Source organism: Pongo abelii, chromosome 14 (genome assembly GCF_028885655.2).
Source record: "Pongo abelii isolate AG06213 chromosome 14, NHGRI_mPonAbe1-v2.0_pri, whole genome shotgun sequence".
NCBI classification, from domain to species: domain Eukaryota; kingdom Metazoa; phylum Chordata; class Mammalia; order Primates; family Hominidae; genus Pongo; species Pongo abelii.
The window spans coordinates 53,457,313-53,469,687 of NC_071999.2; the positions used below are offsets into that span (position 1 = coordinate 53,457,313).

The 12,375-nt window shown below is 45.4% G+C and overlaps 2 protein-coding genes across 11 annotated transcripts in view; both read right to left on the reverse strand.

Moving 5' to 3' along the window:
- Nucleotides 1-12,375, reverse strand: part of RCBTB2 (RCC1 and BTB domain containing protein 2) — a 46,141-nt gene that overhangs the window by 7,284 nt on the left and 26,482 nt on the right. For all 10 annotated transcript variants that reach the window (XM_054528629.2, XM_063714661.1, XM_024257576.3 and 7 more), the window contains 3 exon segments: nt 6,301-6,491; nt 5,316-5,442; nt 3,193-3,332 (listed from right to left, as the gene is read on the reverse strand). In XM_054528629.2, the coding sequence (XP_054384604.1) occupies nt 3,193-3,332; nt 5,316-5,442; nt 6,301-6,491 (458 nt within the window).
- On the reverse strand, nt 8,136-10,360 carry LOC103892237 (uncharacterized). Its single transcript, XM_063714905.1, has one exon. It carries the CDS (start codon nt 10,224-10,226, stop codon nt 9,603-9,605), a length of 624 nt encoding a protein of 207 aa, XP_063570975.1. The 5' UTR covers nt 10,227-10,360; the 3' UTR covers nt 8,136-9,602.

Sequence of the window (12,375 nt, forward strand, 5' to 3'; positions counted from 1 at the left end):
TTTACACTCGCTCACTCAGCCACTCAGAGATGATTTTGACACTATTTTGGATATAATCCTCAGTGAAGCGCTGCATAGACTGATGCTGACTGACACTTAACACTTCAGTGTGGGGCTCTACCCAGGACGGCAGCCAAGCTGAGCAAATACGATACACAAATCATTAGCTGTTGAAAAACAGGAGCACAGGGAAAATAGCTTTAATATTTTTTTCCTAGGAAAAAAGCATGTGCACCTTGAATGACCCCCTTCCCCTGCAATCTCAATGTCAGCTTCTCCTGGGCCATTCCCAGGAGCACACACACATGCTGTAAGAGTGCCCGCCATGAAAAGAAAGAAAAGAAAAGAAGAAAAGAAAACAGAAGAAAAGAAGGAGGAGAGGAGAGGGAGGGGAGGGGAAGGGAGGAGAGAAGAGAAGAGGGGAGGGGAAAGGAGGGGAGGGGAGACCCTTTCATGGACACGTGTCTGCCTCCTGTTACCCTATCCTACTGCTCCTCTCTACAGCAAAACTCCTAGACAGAGCTATCTGTATCTGCTGTCTCCATCTTCCCACCTCCCATTCTGACCTCAAGCCATTACAAGCAGAACCCCATCCCCACCACTACTGCAGTCACACCCGTGGCGGTCACACCTGTGGCGGTCACAATGTCTTTGAGGGTGCAATATTCTCTGGTTTCCTCTTACTCGACATTTACACAGAATTTGATATGGTTGATAATGCCCTCCTTAGGACACTTTGTCACTTGCTTGCATTCTTCTTCTCTTTAATTAGTTGCTCCTCAGTTTTCTAGGCTGGATCATTTTTCCTGACTTCCAAATGTTTGAGTGCCCCAGGGTTAAATCCTCAGATACTTTCCTCACTTACTTCCCAAAACCCCAGCCCCAGGGTTTTAAATATCATCTATATATGCAGGTGAGCCCTGTTATATTACCTGTCCCTATTTTCAAGTAATTCAATGTAGACTGGGTGAGGTGACATATGTAAATTAATTTTAATCTACCCCAAGGAATGATAGGAAGTACTCTAATTGAAGCAGTCAATCAGCATCTGAAAGATCCTATTTGTTTTTCTGAATGTTCATTACAGGATTTGTAATTAGCATAAAGAATGTCAGAATTAGTTTGTCATTGGTGAAATGAGTGGTAGCCAGGATCAAAAGGTTAGCGAATCCGGCTACTAGAACACTGTCATGTCCACCTCAAGCTAACTTCTCATGCAAGGTACTTAGTAGAGTGTACGAAGTATAAAGAGCTGGGATTTCATCAATTTTACCATATTAATTGTTTTTGTGTCTATCTGCTAATAAATCTTATACATGTGGTAGACTTTGGTTGGAAACTTGCTTTTTTAATAACAAATATTATCAAAGTTATAGAGGAAAAGACAGATAGCCCACTGGAGGACACTGAAATCTTGAGTTGTGAATGGCTTCATTGTTTTTGGCCCCAAGCTTCAGACACACATGCAAGCTGCACTGCCCTAAAAGAGGACTCTGCCCCAAGCCCCGGCTCTGCGCCTCCTCCACACACACCCTCAGCACGGGGTGGCTAAGGAGCCACATGCCCACTTCTAGACCACACTTTGGGTACCTGGGAACCTGGGACTGCCTGCATAATTGGCCCTGAGGCCACATGTGTGGGTATTTCCTCCCTTAGACCCCACCACCAATGTGCAGACCCCTGGCCCAAAAGGGTAACCTGGGTTGGGGGTGGATAGAGCTTGGAATGCAAGCTAGGGTGCCCACACACCCTTCTGCTGGAGGAGGGGTCTGTCCTGCCTGTGCCATTGGGTTCTGGCACAAGAAGTCCTGCAACTCTAAATGTCAACTAAAACTGAAACCTGTCCTTTCCTTAATGAAATTACATTTTTCAAGGTGGGAGGATTGGACATATTTTTATCTGAAGTTCATTAGCTTGACATATAACTTTAAATTTTTAGACGCATGGAACATAGGTCTCCATTTGGAGTCTTGGCTAGAGCCCCACAAATATTAGTGGTGGGCCTATAAAAAACTGCCACTTGGGGCCAAGCGCAGTGGCTCACGCCTGTAATCCCAGCACTTTGGGAGGCCAAGACGGGCGGATCACCTGAGGTCAGGAGTTCAAGACCAGCCTGACCAACATAGAGAAACCCTGTCTCTACTAAAAATACAAAATTAGCCAGGCGTGGTGGCGCATGCCTGTAATCCCAGTTACTCGAGAGGCTGAGGCAGGAGAATCGCTTGAACCCGGGAGGCGGAGGTTGTGGTGAGCTGAGATCGTGCCATTGCACTCCAGCCTGGGTAACAAGAGTGAAACTCCGTCTCAAAAAAAAAAAAAAAAAATTGCCACTTGGGTATCTAATGGAAAGCTCAAACTCCTTTGACTTTCAAAGTCCAGAGCAAGCCTGTTGTTCTCCATCTTCCTCACCTCAGTGAATAGGACTTCCATTAAGGCAGCTACCCAGGCCAAGTACCTCAGTGCAGCCATCCTTCTCTCTCAACTCACACCTCTCATCCCATCTATCAACAAATCCCATCAGCAACCTCTTTAAAATATATCTAGAATCTGATCTCTTTTCAATACTTCCACTGCTATACAACCCCAACCCAGGAGACCATCATCTCACACCTGAACCAATATAATAACTGATGTTTTAAACACAGATCACATCTCTCCTGTGGCAGAGCTGCTAGTTGACTCTCTCCCGACCCCTACCCCAACACACACACACACACACACACACACTCTCTTTCTCTCTCTCTCTCACACACACATCCATTCTTCCTTTCTACTGAAACCACAGAATTTTTAGCCAAGCTACGGCCATCTGGAAATGCCCATTTTCCCAGCCTCTGAAGCCGCTGGGCACAGACTTGATTGACTCAGGCCCACAGTCTGAAATAAGTGTAATTCCCGGACCCTGCTGGTGGAGACACGGGGATCTGCTGCATGGCCCTCGGTCTCTGTCCCTTCCTCCATGCTGCTGCCTGCAATGCTCCACGGTGGTGATGATTTGATTCTTCTCTCTCTTATCTGTCCAGTCAACCTTTGTAATAAAGTAGTAACAAGGGAAACGTGTTTGGATTCAACACACACAAAAAGAAATACTTCTGTAATTACCCTCACAGTGACTTTCTTTTAGGTTCTATAGAAACCATCTTGTCAGTTCCTCAACATTTTGCCAAGTTTTTGGAAGTCTTTGGCAATTACCTACTGCCTCCTCAGGAGAAAGGCTGATGCTGTCTGTGTACAGGTATTCCAGGAAGGCCCGGTAAACAGGATATGAAAATTCACTCATTTCTACAATATCATCCTCATTATCTTCCAATGACGAACGAAAATGCTCACATCTGAAGGAAAAAAGCAGCATGTCAGATCCTAGCTTCCCAACCAGGACAGACGGCCTCTGTGAGGACCACGTCCTTCTCTCGAAGGTGCACACTGGCACGTCCCTGCTGTGGCTCCTCACTTTCTTTGCTGGCCAGGGTTTTCAAACAATCATTTATTCAGCAAGGCTGTACATGCAAACCTGCTGCCAGGGGTGGCCTGGGAAGCAGCCCCAATGGCTGTGCTAATGGGGACAGAGCTGGGCTCCCTGGCATCTCTCTCACACCACAACCACTGTCAGCATTTAGAGAAATCAGTGGGTTTATTTTTATAAAATCTAAGTAATTCTGTTTCCTCACTCCATTATGGGTTGAATGATGTCCTCTAAAAATTCCTGTGTTGAAGTCCTAATGGCCAATAACTCAAAATGTGACCTTACTGGGAGAGAGAGCCTTTAAAGAGGTAATCAAGTTATAAGAAGGTCACTAGGGTGGGCCCTAATCCAATATGACTGGCATCCTTATGAAAAGGTGAAATTTGGGCTGGGTGCGGTGGCTCACGCCTGTAATCCCAGCACTTTGGAAGGCCGAGGCAGGCGGATCACGAGGTCAGGAGTTCGAGACCAGCCTGGCCGATATGCTGAAACCTCATCTCTACTAAAAATACAAAAATTAGGCAGGCATGGTGGTGTGCACCTGTAATCCCAGCTACTCAGAAGGCTGAGGCAGAAGAATCACTTGAACCTGGGAGGCGGAGGTTGCAGTGAGCCGAGATTAGGCCACTGCACTCCAGCCTGGGCAATACAGAAAGACTCTGCCACCTAAAAAAAATAAGGTGGGGGGAAATTTGGACACAGACATGCACAAAGGGAGAATGCCACATGCTGACTGGAGTTAAGCAGCCACATGCCAAGGAAGGCCAAAGACTGTCTGCAAATCCCCAGCAGCTAGGAAAGAGGCAGGAACAGATTCTCACTCACAGCCTCACAAGAAACCCATCCAGCTGACACTTTTGATCTGGGACTTCCAGCCTCCAGAACTTTATGTTGCTTAAGCCACCCGGGCTGTAGTACTGTGTTACGGCAAACAAATCCACCCCCCTTCCTTCATGCAGGTTGATGTGATATAGAGAGAGTGAACAAACGCTGCACAGCTTGATCTTACTAAAGAGGAACTTGAGACTAAAATGCTGTGTTGAGTTTGTGACTCACTGCAGTAGGATTTAAATATCTGTTACACAACAACATAATGAATTTCAAAATCATCATGTAAGAGAAAGCAGCCAGGCACAAACGAATGCATCCTGTATCATCCCATCTAAATACACTCTAGAAAATGCTAACTTATCTACAGTGACAGAAGGAGCTGCAGTCACCCAGGGCTAGGACATGAGGGGTCTTCGAGGGGTAATGGGAATGTTCTCTGTCTGGATGTGGGGCAGTGGTTTCACAGGCGTAGACATGTGTCAGCACTCATCAAACTGCACACTTGAAATGCACACAGCTCACTGCTCAAAAACATTCACAAATGTGATTTTTTAAAATCTCTGTGCTAGCCTCACTATAGACCTTTTTGGTCTGGAAAGGCCTTGATCTTCTCTTTTTTAAACCATCTAAAAGTACCCCACAAGTGATTATAAGAAGGTGATTATTAAGAGCTGAGCTTGATTCCCAGGCAGAGAGGGTAACTGATGGACGTGCAAGTATCAATACGGTGTTCAGAGCACAGGACACACTTGCAGTGTGCGCTGGCTGCTCCCTGCTACCAAGGTGACCACCCCACTTTTCAAGCCTAAGGAACGCCTATGGTACTGATTCCCTGAACCACACACAACCTGTGTTATTTCTTGTTTCACGTATATTTCTCCCGGCTCCACTGTATGCTTGTAAGAGCAAAAACAGCCTTACAATTTTTATTTATTACTGAGGTGCCTAATATAGTTGGACACTTAGAATATAATTGTTGAATGAATTATTTTTCTCAATTCTCAAATAAATGATTCCTTACCGAATCTTGAGAAGGACTTTATGTGCATAAATGTACTTTCCATCAACTAGAAACTTCAGGTCTGCAGTGTCCGGGTTGTCAAATTCCCTCTTCAGTGACTCAGCCACCGTGAGGTGGTCATCAGGTTCTAGGAGAATAATGCAAATGCTTCCAGAGTTAGCTACAGACATAATGAACACACAGGACAGGATACGGCACTACTCTACTGATGCTCACGAAAGTACCAATTCCTCAAAATAATTGAGCAACTGAGCAATGGGTTTTTTCCCCTGAAGACAGATTTGCATCTCTGCAATCATTAAGAATAAGAATCTCACACATATCTGCTTATAAATCTGGCAAAATAACAAGAAAAAGTCCCAAGCCACATCACTAATTTTGCATGAAATTTTAAACATTTTGAGTAAATACGCTAGCTAAAAGTAAAAAACACAGTTTCTCGGTAAAATTAAAAAGCAGTCAAATAAGGGCAGGGCACAATGGCTCACACCTGTGATCCCAACACTTTGGTGGTGGCAGAGACAGAAAGATGGCCTGAGGCCCACGGTTTAAGACCAGCCTGGGCAACACAGCAAGACCCCACCTCCAAAGAAAGTTTCTTTAAATTAGCCAGGCATGGTAGTGGGTATGTATAGTCCCAGCTACTCAACAGGCTAAGGCAAAAGGATCGCTTGAGTCCAGGGGCTGAAGGGTACAATGAGCTATGATTGCGCCACTGCACTCCAGCCTGGGCAACAGAGCAAGACTTCATCTTTCTCTCTTAAAGAAAAAAAAAAAAGTAGTCAAATAAAATTACTTTTAGTTTAGTACTGGTGTTGATTTCTGATGCTCTGAAGAAAATAAAACTAGTTCCCTTTTGCAGAAGCCCATCAGAGAAAAATAAATTATGATAGTGCACCTAACAAAATCCTCATTATCAAAGTAAAGCCCTGAGTTCTTTCCCAGATTTTCAGGCCATCCCCCAAATGGACAGTGACCAGCTTACCCACGGAGAGAAGGCGCCACGTGACGGCGGGAGTGGCAAAGCAGGCAAACACGTCATCAGTGCAGGAGAAGTGGGTGAGGTGCGGGAGGATCACAGACTGACCCCGGCACTGGCCCCACATGTACACGTGCCCACCCTGCGTCTTGGCCGCAGACGTGTGTGTGGAGTGACAGGCTGCAATCTCGATAATCCTAAATTCACAAACACACACCACATAAGCACAGTGACCAGGGGCAGAAACAAGTTGTGTCCTCCTCCCGCCAGGTTTAACTGATGTGGGACATCATAAAATTACAAAAAGGGTCAGGAAAAGGAAAAAAAAAAAACAAAAAAAAAACACCACATGACTCATACACCTCATCTCCTAAATTATCAGGCACCAAACCATTATTTACACTTAAGCCACACTTCAATGGCACTTATAACTCATGAAGATCTGTTTGTACCACTTCTAGCCAGTAGGCCTATAAAAACATGCACCATACTGTTTTGAAATTCAAGTATAACCCACAAGAGTAGTGGTCCCCCCTATCAAAAAAGGGTGGTTTAAATTTTTTCCCCCTAAAACATCACTTACCGAAGAAAATAATAAAGATTTGGGTCATCTGGACTGAGGGCCAATAAACAAATATTTTAATGAAGACTTCACCAATTTTTAGAATGCTATGGGTCATTCCAACTCCTATTGCACAGAGTAAATTCAGTAGTCCTACCACACTGGGCTGTATGACCTGGAGCCCAGGAGAGCAGTTCCCTAGGATCACTATGTGATATACCCTACTGCTCTAAGTTCATGATTGATGAGCAGGTAGTTCTCAGAACAATTTTTTTTTTTTTGAGACAGAGTAGTCTTGCCTTGTCACCCAGGCTAGAATGCAGTGGCACAATCTTGGATCTTGGCTCACTGCAGCCTCTGCCTCCCGGGCTCAAGTGATCCTCCTACCTCAGCCTCTGTAGTAGCTAGGACTACAGGTGCAAGCCACCACACCTGACTAATTTTTGTATTTTTTGTAGAGACAAGGTTTTGCCATGTTGCTCAGGTTGGTCTTGAACTCCAGAGCTCAAGTGATCCGCCCACCTTGGCCTCCCAACGTGCTGGGATTACAGGTGTGAGCCACTGCACCTGGCCTCAGAACACTTCTTAATGGAAAACATTGTCTTGTTGATCTGGAAGTAATTTCTTTTCCATCAGAATAAGCCACCATACAGATTAAAGGAAAATGGTAAACTCTTTTAACCCAGGGGAAGTCCCTGTCTTGATTTTGCTACAGCAGACAATGGTACCAGCATCCTCAGAACTTCAGGGTCATCTTTGACTTCTCCCTCCTCATTTACCACTTTCTTTAGAATATCCAGTTAAATAACAAAGATGCTTTCTTTGTAACGTCTCCCTCAGCCACCACTGGGGGGTCAGGCACACCCCACATCTGGCCCCTGTAACAGCCTCCCAGGTCTCCCTTGCCTTAGACTCTCTCTTCTGCCCCAACTCACACAGTGCTGGCAGGTTAATCATCCTCTTGGAACACTGTTCTCATCAGAACTTTCACAAGGGCGGTGGCTTCTCTCAGATAAAGTCCTGACACAAGACATAACTCCGTCCATGATTTGGCGTCACCTCTGTAGACATCTCACAAGTCAATTTTGTCCACACACCCTGTTTCAACAAACGGGCTTTCTCATTGCCCTTCAATGTCCTCATACATGGTTGTTCAGGAATGTTCTTTCTCTCTGCCTTACAAACCCTACCCATCTTGTAAGGCCCAGTTCAAACTGCCCCAAGTTTGAGGACTCCCGCTCACCTGAGCTCCTGCAGCACTTCCTGTCCACACCACTCCAGCCTGGCCCTGTTACTTTATGCATCCGTTTCACCTGTTCAGCGAGATGACCAGTTTCCAGCAGGCCTAATCACTGGCTTAATTCTCTCTAAGCACATAACATGGTGTCTTACTGAATATAATCTATGGGTCACTTTACTGACTGAGGAAGACTCAACAACACAGAGCAAAGGTTGTGTAAGACCCCACTGACACGGGCTAGCACCTGAAGGGTGAGGATGATCCTCCACTGCCTCCTTTAGGCAGTTGCTCTCAAACCAGGAGGGAGGTGTCATCACAGAACCTGGAGCTTGTACCGGCTCGCCTCAGAGGCTGAAACATGCTGTTCTCATGTACGGCAATTTCACTGACTTATTAGAGGAAAACCACCCACAAATACTAGAGGAAAAGAGGCTACGATGGCCCACAGGGGAGAGCTCAGGATTTGGAGTCAAACCTAGGTTTGTTTTTTATTTATTTATTTATTTATTTTTTCTTGCAGCTCCAGCTCAAAGGAAAACAAAAACTAGGTTTGAATCCTCGCTCTACCACTAGGCTGCGTGACTAGGGGAATGTCACTTAGCACCTAGGAGCCTTGGTTTCATCACACTGCAAGGCTGGTGTGAGAATCAAATGATAAAATGTTAAGTGCCAACCAGGCACAACGGCTGGGTGCAAATGGTTGCATGACAGTAGAGGTTTCTTTACATTATGACGACTACTCAGCCTTTTAAGTGACAAAGCATCTTTTAGGTAGAGACCATGTATTTCTAGTGATCAATTCAGATTAGTATGACTTTCCCTAGAAGAGTCCTTTCCTGATATTTGCAGGGTTAGGCCAGTCCCCCGGCCTAATCCAGTGCTGTGCAAAAGAACCGTGCCAGATGGGGAAAATGGTTAATAATATTTGGCTTCTCAATCAGCACCATTCTTTCCAACAAATAAAGAAAATGGGAGAAGGAAATAGAATAAACTTATTCAAAGAGAAGTACGTCCACTGTTACCATTGATTTTACTGGCAAGCCTCCTAAGTTACAAGCAAATGTGAGGATAGCAACATGGTCTGTCTTCATGGCCTGGTGCTGTGGGCAGGACACAGGGCTCAGAGTCAGAGTGTAGTTCTAGGGCCACGTTATTTAAATTCTTATAATCAGCTTTACCATCTTTTTAAAGAAAAAAAAGATGAGGGGGAACAGGATACAGGCAGCAATCCTCTCACGGTTTGTGGTTTTGTGTACATGAAATAAGTTCCTTGGCAGAGCTGAGAACCGAAAAAGGCTTCCTTCCGTGACTAAAAGTGTTTACCAGCTGCTGCAGGAACTGTGGGCCCGTGACTTAGCTGAGGAACTCATGATTTAGCTGGAGAGAGAAGTCCAGATCTGTGACTTTGCAAATAATTCCCAAATGACATCAGTGTGGCCCTGACTACAAGTCTCCAGTGAGTAAGGAAAAATACCTGGGGGCTCCTCAGGGAATATTTCAAGGGAACTAACTGGGCCATGTATGCTTTGGACTGGCCAGAGCCGTGGAATAAGAGTCTGTGAGGTGGAGAGCAATGCAGGACCAACATGCAGGCAGAGCTGGAGATGGCAGGACGGCAGAGAGCAGCATCTTACGAGGCCTGACAGGGACGGAGGCCAACGCCGGGATCGGAGGGCAATGAGGCTTGCCAGCAACAGTGGCATCGGTTTCAATCCAGAGCCGAAGGGTTCTGATTTGATCTGATGTGATAGGCAAATGGGAAACAGCTTTGTAAACAGGGCCATGATGTAAGGAAATGGTATTCTCCGAAAGACTGACCTGGCCACAGTGGTGTGCAAGACAGGCTGCAAGGGAGAGAAAGAGCAGTCTGGAAGGCTGGCTGAGGAGGCCAACCCAAGCTAGGTTGCCAAGGAGTAATGAGGGTGGCCTGGATGTTAACGCAGAGGGAGGGAGAGGAGCGGAAGGTGGCCCAGAGGATGAGTCTAAGAAAACCCCCGGCTGGCAGTGCTGAGGGAGGCAGAAGCTGCGCTGGTCAGGTGGCAGGTGTGGGGGCCAATGTACAGATAGCTGAGCAATTAATAAAAGGAAAAAGGGCCTTCTGTGTTCGAACCACCTCAATTGTAAAGCCATCTGGTATCCTCTGGGAGCAGGGGAGGTTAGGGCAGTCCAATGAACAATGTGGAGATAAGCATTTGTGAACTGCTCTTCCTTTCTTCAGATTTTAGCACTTCGCAGTGACCTACTAGGCAAAGACTTCTACATTTTTTGGAATCATTTCTGTGTCCTTTGGGGTAATGTTCTATGAAAAATGTCAGTGACTGGAGCACAACAGCATCCTTCACTGATCTGCCCAACATCAGAAAAGCCAAATAATGTTGTTCCTATGTTCCCTTCTGAGATGTTTGTTATTTGTTATTAGTGTCCATGAAAGGGGGTAGCCTCTGCCCCTAGAGCAGCTGGTGACCTGAAGTGGGACACTACTCTCTAGAGAAGGGCTGGGACAGACAGAGCCAAAGGGTGGATCAGGGAAGGCCACGTGATGCTGCCTGTCCCTGGGCATGGCCTTGTGACGTATACCTGGCACACCCGGCTCCACATGGGAAGTCAGGGGTGGGGCGCAGATTTGGTTGGCTGCAGTAGCTGCTACAGGAATGAGAGTGGAGAAAGTTTAGAGGGTACTTTCAGGTCTAGGCTTGTGACCCAAGCAACCACTAAGGAATCCTGCCATTGCCTAAGGTCATCGTTGGTTTTCAAACTGGACTCATACCAAGCAGCAAACACCGACGTTCCAATTTTCCAGTCACACATGCGACAGACAATGACTATCAACTGAGCTAACCTTTACTATCAGGATGTCTGGCGTATTTCACACTTTATTTTGTAGCCAATTTTAATGGGAAAAAAAAATCACTACATGTTGATAATAAACAGGTTTTGTGTCACCTCAAGGGAATGATCAACAACAACTGCTGAGCTTATTGGCTATGAAGTATTAGAAATGAAAAAGCAGAGAGTGAGAAAGAATAGAAACCGGAAAACCTTGAAGAGGGGTGAAAGGTCATCTGTGAGGGAGAAGAATATTGGAGAAGAAACAGCAAAGATGACAGATCCACAGCAGGGATTCCCAATCCTGGTTTTGTAAGAGCCCAAGTATTATACCAACTACCTCAGAAGTCGAAGAATTCTCAGAAATTCAAGGAAAAGTTAGCTTTACATCAGTTTAGTTTAAAATATGTTGTTAGGGAACGTTAAGAACAAAGATACAAATGTTGGTCAATCTGTCCCCAAGGTACTGAAACTTCAGAAAGATTGGGAATGACTGGATTAGGAGAAGATAATCATTTTAATCATTAAACTTATTTTTATGTAAACATAAATTGCTGACAATTATCAGTATTCTCCATCATAAATAAAATCTTTTTCTGGGAAAGATTTTAAAAGGTTTCCCTTGGATGGTTGTTCCAGCAAAGAAAACAATGTAGACAGATTTCTCCTTCCCACTTGTGTGAACAGGTAACTAAGAACTGAAACCCACCCCACCCCACATTCAATCCAGTTCCTAATTAGTCAGGCTTTCCTGTAATGGGCCGCAGAAGAGTCAGAAGTAAGGCTCCGGGGTTCCTGAGGGATAAGTTATGACATATACTTGACTTTCCAATCCCTGGAAAGGGTGGAGAAGTGCAGAACAAGTCCCAGCACAGACCTATAAACCCCTCCCTCGGAATACGCCCGTGATTGAGTGCCTGGTTAAAACTGTGCAAGTTCAGAAACCACCACTTGAAATTCAAGTACGGAAAACTGAGAAAATCAGGAACATCTCGTTTAAAGCATTCATCCATGATTTTTTTTTTTTTTTTTTTTTTTGAGACAGAGTCTCACTCTGCTGCCCAGGCTAGAGTGCACTGTTGCGATTTCACTGCAACCTCCACTTCCTGGGGTCAAGGGATTCTCGTGCCTCAGCCTCCCAAGTAACTGGGATTACAGGCATGCGCCACCACGCCCAGCTAATTTTTGTATTTTTAGTAGAGACAGGGTTTCACCTTGTTGGCCAGGCTGGTCTCAAACTCCTGACCTCAGGCGATCTGCCCGCCTTGGCCCCCCAAAGTGCTGGGATTACAGGCGTGAGTGCCTGGCCCATCCATGATTTTTACAGCCAAATTATAATTCAAAAATAACTGCAGTTTAAGAAGACAGAAATGCAATAGATAACTCCCAACGTCCAGTTAAGCAACTTGGCACTCACACAGCTTCCATTCCCATTACCTGCTTCTCTGCTACT

What these genes read in the sequence shown, in the direction of transcription:
- LOC103892237 (XM_063714905.1), bottom strand. Translation starts at nt 10,226, where the DNA reads ATGGCTTTACAATTGAGGTGGTTCGAACACAGAAGGCCCTTTTTCCTT.